Source organism: Acomys minous (assembly GCF_964271855.1).
Source record: "Acomys minous genome assembly, chromosome: 8".
Lineage (NCBI taxonomy): Eukaryota > Metazoa > Chordata > Mammalia > Rodentia > Muridae > Acomys > Acomys minous.
The window spans coordinates 27,391,956-27,407,737 of record NC_140489.1 but is presented as its reverse complement, the minus strand read 5'-3'; the positions used below and the strand labels follow the sequence as shown (position 1 = coordinate 27,407,737).

The 15,782-nt window shown below is 38.9% G+C and overlaps 1 protein-coding gene across 4 annotated transcripts in view; it reads right to left on the bottom strand.

The window, feature by feature from the left end:
* Positions 1-15,782, bottom strand: part of CEP128 (centrosomal protein 128) — a 361,366-nt gene that overhangs the window by 45,143 nt on the left and 300,441 nt on the right. For all 4 annotated transcript variants that reach the window (XR_014780873.1, XM_084791446.1, XM_084791448.1 and 1 more), the window contains one exon: positions 11,830-11,853. Coding sequence is in view for 3 of the 4 variants with exons in the window: in XM_084791446.1 (XP_084647572.1) it covers positions 11,830-11,853 (24 nt within the window). In the remaining variant the exon portion in view is untranslated. The remainder of the gene's footprint in view (positions 1-11,829; positions 11,854-15,782) is intronic.

The following is a 15,782-nucleotide window of genomic DNA, read 5'->3' as shown; positions in this document are numbered from 1 at the left end:
GTGGGAACCTTGGCAGGGCAGGCTGGGACAGGATTTGTGCAAAACCTTTTTCCGGTTTCAGTTTGAATGGGTTCCCAGGAAGTGTCAAGTCCAAACAAATCCAAAATTTTACAATGTGGCTCAGCCAAGACTGCTGAGATTCACCTGATTCTGGGTCAAAAGCGTACAGAGCACACTGCGTTTTATTTGGTGAAAAGCCAATTGGACTGGACGTCTCAGGCAACTTCAATGAGAACCTCATAGTCCTGGCAAAACCAAAAAATGAACATGGCTTCATCTTTGGGTTTGAAACAGCAAGTCTGGCCTTTCTAAAGAGATAAAGGCAACTTTCACTTAGCTTCAAGGTCCTTGTAAATCCGGAGGAGGGGAGAGGCAGTGAAATAATTAACACTTATCTGGCCTGATTCAGATTCATATACTCAGGTCAGTGTTTCCTGGGCACAGCAGGGGCACTTAGTAAGAACATTAACTCATTGGTGACTATATATCCCCAAGTGTCAAGGACACAATTCGTTTTGTTATCAAAGAATGCCTTCTCTTCAACTGCAGACTCTGCGGAGCTCTGTGCAAATGTCATCAATGATGAAGAATTACTGTAAAAATCAGGGTAGCAAAGAAAGAAAGTTGTATCAACTGGCATACCCCAAAACACAGGGGGAAGTAAGCTTATTCTGCAGTATGTTACAATTTCAAAAAGGACATAAAACACACCCTTTTGAATTTGGTATAAACAGGGACTGGACACTAATATTCAAGGTCACTAGTATATGTGTAGTTCACATATGTTACCCCTAATGACAGCAGGATGGAGTCTTTAGGTCTTTACAGAATTGTTTGTGAGGCCATAAATGTTTTAAAAATAATATTTTTAGCTGGGCATGGTGGTACATGACTTTAATCCCAGTACTCAGGGAGGCAGAGACAGGCAGATCTCTGTGAGTTTGAGGCGAGCCTGGTCTACAAAGTGAGTCCCAGACATCCAAGGCTAGACAGATAAACCCTGTCTGAAAAATTAAATAAAAGAACAAATAAAAATGAAAATAATATTTCTCAAGATTTCAATGGGTTTGTATGTTTTTGAATTGCTTCAGGTTATTTAGGTTAGATCTTAGAACTATACATCCCCCACCCCAAAATGTTAAATATTCAAGAAGTAGAGTGGTTGCTAACCCACTGCAAATTCGTAATTGCACATCTGCTTTCAGTCACTGGGTTTTCAAAAATTGGATTACTTTCTAAAGTAATTATTTAAACTATTTATACCCTCAACACATAAGCACACACATAGACTTTAATGTTGCTTAGATAAATTTAGGCAATTGCTAAGGGTCACATTTTCACAATGCTAGCATTCATGTTACTGTATGTGCACACAATGTGCATTTGTGTGGGTGTGTGTGCACGTGCACACTCACATGTGAAGCAAGAGGGCAACACTGCCTGTTTTCTAATTACTCCCAATCTTAGTTTTTAAAACCTCTCACGGAACCTGGAACTCACAGATCAGGTTAGACAGACTGGCTAGAAAACCCCAGGAATACTCCGATTTTCCATGTGCCTCTCCATGATCAGCTACTGACATAGGTGTAGGGGATTGCAGCTTGGTTTCTTATGCTTATTAATTAGTTTACCAGCAGAGCCATCTATCTCCTCATATATCAATAGTGGCTTTTAAAAATAAAACTATACATTATTCATTTAAACTTAGTCAGTGAATTTTTCATATCAGTAGCATATACACACTATTTCCTTAAAAATAAAAATTATCCTTTAAAAAAGGCAGTTTTGGGAATGGAACAAACACTATATTTGATAACTTTTTAAAAAATGGGGATGGTGTGTGAAGGTGAATAGAGCTATCTCCAGAAGCCATGAGTTATTAAAGGAAAATCCCAGGGCCAGGGGTGCACTAGCTCCCTAGTGGTCGTTAGCCTTGAGGCCCTCAAAACAATATAAACAATTTTTGTTACAGTTGACTGCCTATCACAACTAGGTAAGACTCTATTGCTGAAGATACCACAGTTCCTGTTCACAGAACATGATGAAATTGATCTGGAACTGGGAAGCAAGCTTCCTGCTAGCAGGCAGCACTCAGTGCTCCATACAGAGCTATTTAGACTTTTGAGGGAGCACTGAGTCCAGTATTACTCAGCTGTGTGCCCTGCATGCAACAATACCAAATGGGTGCGGATGATGAGCTTTCTGCCGAGTCTGTTATGAGGGCAACTAACTGCCTTCTCACTGGATTTGATGACTTCTTCACAGGGGGATTTCAGTATTGAATATAAATCTGGTCAAAAACGCAGGGCTGGAGAGGTCATAACGCCTACTGCACAAACTACTGCTGCTATTTTCCACATGGATATAACATGGCTGCCATATTTCCTTCTGATGACTGTTTATACACTCTGTTCAATGAAGCTGCTTTTTGCAGTGGCCAGCAGTAACTGCAGAAACTTTAATAAATGACTACTGAATGTCTAGGCATATAGGACATCAATATCTTCCTCCCCAAGGCTCATGGAACATCACAGAAGAAGGAGCAGAAAGAATACAAGAGACGGAAGACATGTATTTGGATGTATGGAATGCTGACTTCCAGGAATGACATGAAATCATAACAGCTGTTATTAACTGCACAAAGTCTGTACAAGATTGGGTCCATCATCAGCTTGTCATGGAGCAAGGAAGGTTCTCATGAAGCTTAGCTCTTTCACAAGAATTTGAAAGTGGTTAACAGTTGATGCAGCCACTTAAGAAGATCATGTTCCTGAACATGACCATAAGGCAACTCATCTGGATACCAACCAAGAAAACATGAAAACCCACAACTGCCAATGTGCAGAGAGTAAGAGACCATGGAACATCCAATCCTAAATGAGATCTCTCCATCAAAGCCCTCCTCTTGAGGCCCAGGGAACCTGGTGGAAGAGGAAGCTGAAGAGACAGTGGGTATGGAAGACACTAAGAAAATAAGGCCTTCTAGACACAAGACTGAGACACATAGGAACTCACAGAGATGGCTGCGTGCACAGATCTAAGGAAGATGGATCTCATCCCTAACCCAGAAGCTATCTAAAAACTAATAACCATTTGCAAGAGAAAAATTAGTTTTCTATAATGGAGTCTCATTGACCACATTAACCACACGTAAGGGCAAGCTCCATGCTCAGCAATAGATGGCCAGCACTAAATTAATCTATTTTTGGAGATTTTTTTTTTTGTCTCATAATGGCTTATCTGGGCATTTTAAAAATTATTTATTCACTTTAGATCCCAATCATAGGCTTCTCCCTTTTCTCCTCATAGTCCTACCCTCTATTCCTCTTCTTCCAGCCCCTCCCCTATTCCTCAGAAAAGGAGACCCCACCCCCAATCACCCACCCCAGCTCATCAAGTCCCATCAGGACTGAGCATGCCACTTCCCCAGCAGGCAACAGAGTCCACATCAGAGGCAGCTCCCGCTCCCCGTACTATGGTACGCACAAGAATCCTGAGCTGCCCATCTGCTACATCTGTGCAGGGGGCCTAGGTCCAGTCTACTCACGGTCCTTGGTTGATGCTTCAGGCTTCACAAGCCTCTCTGGTCTTCCTAGTCTTTTGTTGATACATTCTGGCTTCCTGTTTTAAGTTTTTATGGGTTTTCTGTATGTGTTTCTTTAACTGTATTTGCTTCTGGTGGCTTTTCTTTGTTTTGTTTTACTTATTTGTTTGTTCTATTCTGCTTTTTCTGTGTTTTAAAGAGAAAGGAAGAGAAGGTGTAGAGTTGAATGGGTGGGGAGTTGGGGGGACCTGTGACGAGACGAAAAAGGGGAATTTGTGATCAGAATACATTGTATTAAAAAAATCTACATTAAAAAAAAAAAGGACCTGAAAGTAGAAGGGGAATAGGTAGAAAAAGGAATGGTATTAGATGTAGCAGGAGGGGCTGAGAGGGTAATGGGGGTAAATTATAAAAACCCACTAGTTTATAAGCTAATTAAAAATATAACTAAGAACAGAGTCATGGTGCATAGGTGAACAATGATGCTCCCAGGAGCTAGGTTGTTACATGGGAATTTCTGTAAGTCAGGGTTGCACTGCATTTTTTGGTATTTTGTTTCCATAGATTTGATCATTGAAGAATTTTGTGCACATGAAAGTACATGGAAATGAAAGCAGGGTTCTCATGCCAACCTTACTCTTTTGACTGTCTTCCTATTTCTATGACAATTACTACATAGTGAGCTGTCATCTAAAATTAATTACAGCAATCTATCAGTTTGATTAAATTCCCTTTTGACTTCATTGAAAGCACTTGATGAAGCGAAAGATTGCATCATGGTTACTAAGCATTCACTTTCTGAGATGCTTACTGCCTACTCCTCTGATGGCACTCTCAAGTGTCCACCGCGCTGGTCGACGGAAAGGAGACCAGAAAGGACAGATCCAGCAGGACAGGGTACAAGACGTACACAAAGAGCCGATGAAAAGGCATTTGTGCCTGAAAGTGCTTGGAAGAACTCTGCCTGTCTAGGGGAGCATGTTGCCTCAGCAGGAAGTCACACTGCATCTCTTAGTTATCTTCGGACATCATTGTTGGAGGTGGCAATAATCAGTTTGAAGTAAAAACAAAACAAAAATCTAGGTTCTAAGAACATGTTTCAATTTAATTTGTTTTTAGTAAAATATATCATAGATATAAAACACAGATAAAAAATATATATACAGGCTAAGAAAAGTGACATTCTTTGTAGTTTTAATTACCTAATAACTAATAAAGACCAGTACCTTCAGGAGTCTTCTGTAATTTATCAGCGTGGTGAATTACATTGGTTAGTTTTCTAATGCTAAACCAGTCTATACTCTAGGAATAACTTCAATCTTTTCATGGCTACACTTTTTAAAAAATCTATATAAAACATTAAAAATTAATTTTTCTAATAATTTGGTACATTAATTTTGTATACATGGTAATAATTGAACATACCCTAATTTTCTTTATTTTCACTGTGGCTCAAAACACAAGCTGTGCACCTGCCTTCTTTCTTTGTCTCTAGAAAAGGTTTTATGACAACTCTTTCTGGAATATTTGGGAAGTTTAATCTAAACTTATTCTGTTTTGGTGACTCTTTGGGAGAAATTCTTCAAGAATTCAGTCATGAGTCCATTCCTTAAATTTATTCTTAGTCATAGAAATTACATTTTCTAGGAACTTGGTCATTTCCCTCGATATTCCAATTGTAACTTACACAGTTTTCCCCTTTCTGTTCCATTCCACAGCATCTGTGATTGTGTCTTCACTTACAAGTAACAGTGGTCACTTGCACCAAGGAAGGCTGGTCAAATCAAATTTAAATGTCAAGTCACCAACTTCACTCTGTCAGACCTACTAAATGGTTACCTCTTACTAATTCACTAATTTCTAGTCTTCTTGCTATTTTTTATTTTTGTTAGATTTTTCTATGCATATTATTCTCTTCATCTTAATTTGAATTTTCTTTATTATTTTCCTTTTTTACATATACACTTATATTATTGCATATATATATACAATAAACTACATCCAGCAGGAAGGACCACAAAACAACCAGGAATTATATAAATGTTACATTCATAGTGTTTTGGCTATTTGTATTTGGCAGCCTTAAAGAAAACATCTTTCCTATCCTGGTGAGTCTAAAATTCCGAATGTAAATCAATATCTATCATCTTAAAACATCTCTATCAACTTAGAACATTTATCTAGACCTAAAAACAAATAACTAAGCTTAATTATAAAACTAAACTGTCTGGGCTTCAACCCCATCAGAGACTTGAGAAGGAATAAAAATTTAGCATCTAAGTACTTAAATTTCTTACTAAGTACCCTTCTGCTACCCTGTCACACATCGTTATCATTCCATTCTATACATTTTACAGTTTCCATAAAATTTATGTTTTGAATTAAGGGCTGTTTAGAAACTTGCACTGAAATTTCCAAATGGCCATCATTTATAAGGTGGTTTTTTGTTTGTTTTCTTTTGTTTTAAATCTTAGAGCTATATATATCTGTGTGATTAAATTCTGTCTCAGGAATATAGACAAACATGTATCTACAACTCTCAAATTTCATTAAATGGCACATACATCCCTTTATAGCTTGATTTTCATTTTACTAGATGTAATGGAGGCAAAATGACCACAGATGGACCAAGCAGGATTACATAGAGGCAGGCAGAGCAAAGAGGAAAGCCTGAATTCCTAGATTTGGCCACAGCGCCATCCATTCAAGTACTCAGTATGCTTGAACCGCTACCACAGCCTAATTTTATCTTAATGAATCTCCATTTTTATATGGGGATGCCTGTAGGACTATAGTTGTGCCAAGTTTCAAAAAGAAAATTGAGACTCTACAGTACCAAGGTGTGGCACAGCCATATCCACTCGAAAGGGCTAGAGTCGTGAAGCCAGCACAGCTGCTTGACACAGTTCCAGCAAAGCTGAGCTGATTGCTACAATCGCTGTGCCTCTATCTGTACTATTGGGCTTCAGTGCCTGCATGTTACATTCCTAGGGACTTTCTTCAGTATGATGCATTTTATGTCTTTTCCTGAGAAAATTTTGTCTGAGTCTTTTTAGGAAAACCTAAAAATTAATTTTATGCAGATACTATTTGGAAGTCTTCCTTATGCCTTGGAGATCATAAAGCACAGATATAAATAGCTGAATGAGGCCATTACTCCAGGAATCTTTTTGCTGTATCTGCCCCTGCGATAACTCAAACATTATATTGGTGCAGGGTAAACAGAGACAGTTGACAAACCCTGACTGACCAGGAAAACAGGTTACAGAGTTCAGGTCTCTAGAAATGTAGTTTAAAGATAGGGGCCATACAGGGTACACTCCTGAAAGAATAACACTCAGTAACTAAGAGTAATTGACTAAAACAAACTTCTTCTACGTTATACCGTAGATGATGAAACATACAGTAAAAAAAGTTAGGTATTAGTATTTGTTATTCATAAAAGGACCAGTTCAGGTATTTTCTGTTTGTCTGGAGTGCACCCAGACTACAAACACCGCAAGGCTAAAAGCTGGCTGTCACATAATAAATGTGTTTGCTTTGGAGGAGACCTTCTTTAGATTCCTTAAATTGGAGTTATAGGGCTAATAATAATAATAAATCTGTTCTCTTTGTATTTTCTAATTGTGACTGAACTTGTAACCTCGGACATGTAATGAAAATCAAACACATAATCTACTTTTTGGATAATCATTAGTCTGTCTTTGTTCTGTGAAACCTGTATAAACAAAGAAGCACCTGGTTGCTAGACAATGGTCTGAAAGCTCCTCAGCCAGAGCTGCTAGACTGCCCTGGCCATTGCCTGACTCCCTCCCTCCCTATCTCCTCTAAGAGCTGCCTTGTCAGCAAGTATCCCCGTTCCCCCCCCCCCGACCCCCCACCCCCACCACCTCCCACACCCCCATAGAGGTGTTGCTAGAAATAACAATAAAAGGAGATTTATAAAGTATGTGAGAATGAAGTTATGACTCAAGTTGAGTTGCTGTGAATTGTTTCTCTTCCTGACTTTCTCACTAGCTGCTCTTCTTCCTCTTGCCCTTCACTTACGGAATCTGCTAGTCCTTGACTGGCCCAGTGGCACGACTGAATGTGTCTAGTCCTTCATTTTCCCAAGCACATTTCTTAAGCTGGCTTGCATCCAAGTTGCCCCTTCCCATCTTTATTTACAGTATTCTACCACACCACTCTGTCAGGGACAGGGCCACTACACTTGCCTTTTTTTTTTTTAAACCACAGGTGAGGGCATAAAAGCCAATAATGGCTCCCAATGGAAAAAAAAATTACTTACTATTCCCTGGCTCCCAGCATTCATGCCCAAAGAAACACTAGAATTCTTCCCAAGGATATCTCAGCATCCAGTGCCAACCAGTAGAAACTGGTTCTCAAAAGGAAACCACCTGTATCTGGTGTGTGTAGCAGAGCAAGCCCTAACTCCGTGGTTTGCATCTCACAATGCCAGACTGTCAAGTATCACTACTATAAGCTGTTATGTGTGCTGACGGTGTTGTGAATCTATCCTGAGAAAACAGGAAAGGCTTGGAAAGAAAACAAAAGCCAGGTGCCCCTTTGGATTTTCTGACGCTCTAGGATCTCTGCACCCAGCACTGCACTAGTCTGTAGAGGTCAGAGCTGCAGATAACTGACAGCAAATGAGTCCTGTTTACAGATGAATGATTGTATCTGGTTTCAATTCATTTCATTTTTTTTTCCCACTATGGAAGACACTGATTCCCTTCAGCACTCTTCCCCCTTGCCTCTCCCAATTCTTTCCTCCTCCCTCCCTCCCTCCCTTCCTCCTTCCATTCCTCTGTGCAGTTCTCTGTTCTTTTGACTCAATTATAATAACCTGTTCGTGCCATCATAAAGCAGCTAAATAAGCATATTTGACAGAAGCTCTTTTTATAATTAAAGGAGAATCATGATATCAACTGTCTTCAAAGAGTCAGCTTGACAAATCCTGTGTTCACTTCCATCACGTCCTCAGTCTGGAATGCCTCTCTGGCTCTTTCTGCCTGACACCACCAACTCCTCATACTTCACAGATAAATCTCCTCTCCTCATCATGTCTTCAAACTACAAACCCTGCAGTTTTTATGATGTGCCCAGACACAGTGTTGCTCTCATTTGTCCTCCAGTCTCTCTTTCGTAACAGCTGCTGCCTGGTGCACTTGCTCTCCTGCTCCAGTGCTGTGAGCAGCACATTTTCCCTCACAGCAGCAACTCACTTATATGTAAATGATATCTCCCCTTGATCTGACTACCTTGAGAATGACCAGACACACCCAAGTTTCATAGTACCAGTGCCTATGAACTGAGATTCTCAGTCCAAAATCTTCTTCAGGTAATCACTTTTTTTTTTTTTTTTTTTTTTTTAATTTGGGAGATCACCTTGACATATTTTAGCTGAAGGGGTTTCTTTCCTTTTTGGAAAACTCAAGGAAAAGGGATAAAATGGTTAGTGCTCAGTAAGACAACAACTAGGGTATGGTACTAACTGGAAAGACCCAGAAATTAATTAATGTACTTCTGGGAAATGTCTCCCTTCAAATACTGGACTGATAATATTTATACTTATTTTTACTATGTATAGTCTTGTCTGAGAGTAGGATATACACAATTCAACATTTTTCATTCAATGCATATTTGCTGAATGTTACCATATATGTGAAGTTTTTGATAGACAATGGGGATTCATTTACAAGCACAGTATAATGTGAAAGCCAAGGAGCTGTTCTGATAGTGAGCTAGAGAGGGGAAATGTGAGGATGGGTGGATGCATAAACACAGAGAGCACTGGTGGCAACTGTCAAATGGTGCCACAAGATGATAAAGAAACACCCTGTCTTGGGGCATTACACTACCTGAACCCATGAAATAATCATTAGTACCCTTAACGGAATGACGGCATACGAAGTGATGTCTGCTCCCCCACAACACCCCTCCCACGCATGTGATTCCTTCCGTGACCTTCACAGCCACAGCCACGTGGGGGACACCAATATGTGCCTATGGCAGGGAGGCTGAATTATGAGGGGATAATAAATGATTCAGATTGCTTTCAGCATATTTGATTTTATGGACCATAAAATATTTTATCAGTGAAGATCCTACCAAGTGAACTAAACTCTGCTTCTTATAATGCCGTTATGAAGTCAGAGGACTTCATAATATTTGAGGGTTAACATTATTACCAAGCATCTTAATTTTTATGGTTTTATTCATGATAATTATTTTTTGAGACAAGTGTAACTGTACCAAACCCACTCCATTTAGTCGTTTTTATTTTTCTCATGATGACTTTTAAGTTTTACCTTTGGTTCCAAAGGACCCTTTAGAAAAGGCATTTTAAGATTCTACTGCATGATACTTCATTAGGAAAGATGTTAGGTAGGAAAGACCTACAAGTATGAGGACTACAAGGAAATGAAAAAGGCTTTGCATTAATGTAACTTTCAGTTTTGGGTACCACACTTCCAAAGTTCTGATATTTAAATACATACATATGTGCATACATACATACATACATACATACATACATACATACATACACACATACATATATATACATGCTCACAATGATAATGACAACCCAACACTAGGCTTTATTATTTTTCCAAGGTTTTTTTTTGTTGTTGTTGTTGTTCTCAGGTATCAAGATTTGCTAAAACTATTTTGATATTAGCCATTTGACAGATGCTGAGTCAAGCAAGATACACACATACACATATACACACACACACACGTGTGTGTGTGTATATATGTGTGTGTACATATATCTAATGTGCTCTCAGTCTGCTAATACACACATTGTGATTTTGCTCATATTTTTGAGAATATTTAACTCATAAGCTTGTTGGTAAGACACTCCTAAAACCAAATAAAAATGTAGAGGAACAGACACTGCCCTCCCCAGGGCCATCACCATCACACTGAAGGGGCAAGGGGAGTGAACTTTTTGGTTGGTCCAACTAAATCAAGGGAAGACATTCTTTAGAGTTTGGACAGTGTCATTTTATAAAAACAAGCCCATTCATTTCTGTTTCTTAAAGTACAGTGACTTTCATTACTAGCTTTATAGGTTAAAGGATTTTTACTCCTTCCTGTACATTAAAATTTTCCCAAAAGAAAAACCACCACTTCCCAAGATATCGTTAGCATTTTATGTAGTTTCCTAATGACTGTTTAATGCAAAAATATGCATATCCAGTATTTGTATAAAAGTTTTATATACTGCTATATGCCCCCACCTCACAACAGCATGGCAGTCTTTATTTCTTCAAATACGCCTTTTTATTGTTGCATAATATTTTGCCACAAAGTGGTAGTATAATTTATTCTGCTTTTTTTTTTAACTTTCCTTTATTTTGTATGGTGCTGGAGACTGAATACAGGGTCTTGCAAATGTCAGGCGAGCACTTTACTCCTGAGCTACAGCTCCAGACCTGTTTTTCTGATCCATGTAGCTACTGTAAGGCAATGCTTATCGAAGTAAAACACCGTACTTTCTAAAACTGGGAAAGCAGAAGGCAAATCACAAGACACAGTTTGTATCTAACAAGTGCTGTTGTGGGCTTCTCGTGCTTCTGCTCCTTGGGTCTGTAAGCTATCATGGAAGTACACAGGATTTTGATTCTTGAATTAGTTTACACTTGAAATTATAACATAAGCCTCTCCTATGATGACTACAGCATATTGAGTGAAAATGCTCTCCTTTGTCTACTTACCTCAACTGTAGATATGTTGGTTTCTCTGTTATATGTTAAACATTTTTCTAAGAAATAAATGCAGTCATGTGGTGTTTATAGCTAGATACTTAAAAATCATTCCCCAATACTAGATTTCTTCAATTAAGGTTATCAGAAAAAGACTGATCAAGTTTCATCTTTTCATTCTTTATGGGATGATGAAAACTGAAAACAATATGTTAAAAACCTGGACTTCAAAGTGCTTGCCAACCAACCACTGCAGTGAGAGTGAAATGCACGAATAAATACAAAGCATGGATCATATTTATACTAATGCTGTTTTCCACAGAGTAGGATGTCTTGGCATGTCCATCCTGAGACAGCTGTGGCACCTTTGATACATTCGCCTTTTTATTTTGAAAGTTTGCATAGAAAAAGTCTATATCCACATACCTTTTAGACAGAGTTTAGCGCCTTTCCCGCTTTGAATCTTAGTGGTAGTTTTATAAATGCTTTCTGGAACTGTTCCCTTTGGTGGGCTCTGAAATCCACAGCAGAGAGCAGTAATTCTGATACAAGAAGGAAAATGCCCCCACTTACCGTTTCTAATGCATTTACACGGTCCTGCAAATGAAGCATAATACAGAATTATTAAAGCAATACTGTAAGTTGATTTTGGTTGCAGGTTTTTATGTCAACCTGTTATCAGCAAAATATTATTTTTAAAATGCAAAAACTGGAAACTCATTATTTGGATGATCTCAGCAACAGAAAAACAGGCATGAAGGCGCAATATCTCTTCTTAATGTGGGCTTAATTTAATAATAGTAAAGGTGATGAATTCCGGCCCAGTTACTGAGAGGAATAGCTCAGATCACTACTGCACTGTTAAAAGCTTCAGTTAAGGAAGTGTTAGATAAATCTGAATACATGAGTCACAGTTGGGTGGTAGCAGTGTCACACAAACTACACACACTAGGGTCATTAGACAAACAGCAAAGCACGTGATAGTAAATGTAACTTCAATAGTTAAAATTCATACACAAACACTGAATGAGAAAGAGTTCCATGAAACTAACCCTGACCCCAAGAGGGCCCTGCTATATAGTTCCTCTACACAATCTTAGTTCCTCTACAGAAACTTAGTTTATAGAAGTACTTGTTTTAAAGGAGTCACAACATTGCTTAAGAAGCCAAATGATTAAGAAAAAAAATAGCTTTGAAGTCAATATCTATAATTACAACTCTTCCCAGAGGTGAAAGTTGCAAACTGGACATATCCACCAAGTTTAAAAACTGGATTTGTGAGGAAGCTAAGTGTGAAGGTCAAGATGAAGGCCAGATTTTCCAGGGGGCCAAAGCCACGTGTCTTTCTTCTGCTATTTTGAACAACTGGAAGAAATCTATGGATCTCAAATCTTTTCCTTTAATTACATTAATGGGTCATTTATGCCTCACCCCTCACCTCTGCACAGTATCACACAGCAACAAGGGGCAGAATGAACTGGACCCTCATTCATATCCTCTCTGCCTCACCAGAAACTAAGTGGTCTTCCCTGAGGAGTTGAAGAAGTAGAGCCCCAGTCTTCCCACTGGGAAACTGAGTCAATGACCTGTAAACATTTGGCCAAGAGGGCAAAAGTTAGCATATTAACACCAGATATTATGGGAAGTGAGCCCAAAGCTGGCTGCTAAGACACTCAACTTGCTTAATTACATCTTGTTGGTGTACTTGATAGGACTTTACCTTGCCACCATGATTTTCAAATTTCACTATTCCATGGTGACTAATGGAGTGCAGTTGTTTGAGCGCTATCATGAATGCATATGACACCTCAAATGGTCTCTACTCTGCTGCTACCCGGCTCCCTCTTCAGAGCAGACCTGGAGCAACATCATTCAGCAATGATTCACCATCCCCTGCAGGCTGAGCAGACAGAGCAGCCCCTAGGAACCACTGTGTAGGGAACCCAAATACACACTCCTTACTTGGACTAGAAGTTTTCCCCATACCATGCTCTGTGGGCTCACACTGTTTATGGTTAGAATATTTTAAGAGAACACACAGAACAGGCTTGAAATAAGCAAATTAATGTAATGTCTAAACAGAAGAACTTAATTAATTTCCATCTGACTTAGTTCTTATCATACCTATAGCAAAAATAATCTGATTAACGCTATATGTCTGAATTCTATCTAAGTATTTGTATGGGTTATAAACATGTGCCTAGTCCATAGGACTATGGACCCACACAGCCAGATAACACCATCTGCTTGAAACAGAAAGGCCAGTCAGCACTGTATCTATACACCAGGACCTAACTCCTGCTTGTCTACAGCCTACTTTCTTTCCAAGAGGTAATGGAGTCAGGGTGCAATGAAAAATGAAAGCAAAAAGAAATCAGGAGGAACCTGTGAGGTGGCTTATGAGTAGTGCTTGCCAACAAACCTGATCACCTGAGTTGGATCCCTGGGACCCACACTGTAGAAGGAGACAATCAATTCATAGGTGCTATCCTCTGGCCTCTTCAGGCACGGCACCACCCCACCACACACATATAAGTAAATAAGTTATAAGAAGATAGCTTTTAACAAATGAGAAAAAAGGGAAATAGGAAGTTCTCATTAACCTCAATTTTATACATTCACTTTATCAAATAACAACAGCTAATAAGAGTCCAGTCATTGCTTTAGCTATTGAGCATGGTCTAAATCACTTAGTTTTAAAGTCTCAGTTGGAGGACACCAGTAAGAAAAAACGACTCATCTTTTAAAATTTATATCATTTCAAAACTTATGAATGGAGAAAACCATAACTGACCAAAAATGCAACAACTGCTCTACCAAACGCTTCAGTGATGAAGTTTCTTTGTTTGTTTTTCCCCTCCTTGAATTGTCAGATTTTGTTTCTATAGATTTTAACTTCAAGCTCCACCTGTAGTCTCAACACCCTTTAAAACCATCACTTCTAAGTCTAAACCTTCAAAAGCACAGTAATATTAAAAGGGGTAGTTAAAGACTGGAGACTCAGAGAGGGAAGGCCACCTGCATAGTAATGATGACACTGTCATGGTAACCAAACTACTTTTGGGGATAGATTTGTCTGTACAGTCATAGATTTGAGTGCCTGATAAAAATGCATATTCTCAGGAAAATACATTCTGTATACAACATAGTTACACATAATTTTCTATGGGCTTTTAAGAAAATGTCAGACTCTCCAAAAACTACCTAATAACCTCCATATAAAATATAAAAACATCTAAAATAAGATGTAGGAATAGTATACAGATGTTACTGGATTGAGCAAATCAATTTTTCCTTTATAAAAGACCGAACACCAGTAATGAGGAGGAAAGAAAAAAAACTAAAACTAATGCAGAGGCAAAAAAATAAATTTCTGAGGAAAATTTAGGTTAAACAATGATAATATCAGAAAGAAATCAAATGAGAAATTTCATTCAAATATGTTGAACAAAGTGTGGGGAGGACAAAATCTACAAGTTATCATTGGTTTTATGACATTAGGTAATCCATTTTCTAGCATTCTTTAATTAAAAGGCAAAATGTAAGAACCATCTACAGTATCAACAAACGAGGATTTTAATATTTCCAGGACTGCCACAGAGGGAGTGCACAGTGACTAGCTTGTTGTGCAGGGCCAACAGCTATACGCACAGGTGGCTGCCTCACACTATCTAGTGAAAAGACTGCAGCGAGGCAGTGTACTCTAACTTATTCTGAGTTTGACAGGCCGTGCTGACAGAGCTATATGTGGGAGGAAGCTTACAGCACGCATACTGTTAAACCATATTTTAGCTTTTTTGATTGAGGTGAGTACCCTGCCGTGAACCATAAATATTCATTTACCAATGGTCACAGTGGAGTGTGCGTTAGCATTCAGGAATGAGCGAGGCAAATTCATTAACATCACTGCAGCTGGGAAGGGGCTGTCGCCAGGCTGGGAATGAGCATGAACTGGATCAGTGGCATCTGAATGGCGGATCACTAACAGTTCTCGTGAGTCAGCTGAACCAATCAATTAGACACATAGAATTAGCTATCACATTTAGGGGATAAATTGGAAGCTTACAGACTAAAATAATAAGAATTCTTTGGCCATCAGAAGATACAGCTGAAGAACTCCACTGCCCTCATCACACTCACACAATTTCAGAGAAGGGCTTAAATGTATCATGAACATACGAGAGAAACAACACTGGTATACAAAACATAAGACGAATCTGTCTTTTCCAAGTCAAAGCTTTACATGTAAAAGAAACTGGTAATCCTCTTTGGAGCAGATGATCATGATGGCTATATAGTTTTCAAAAAGGAAATCCCGCAGTGAGGACACCATCTCACTAAAAGTACACGGCCTATTGAGTTTCACCCCAAAGATCACTACCACTACCAAGAAGTGCTGTATGCATGTCTGTGTGTGCATGAGGAGGCCAGGAGTCGGTGTTGGGTGCTCAATCACTCTCTACCTCATTTTTTTTTTTGAGATGGGGTCTCTCATTGAATCTGGACCTCAATTATTTGGCTAAATT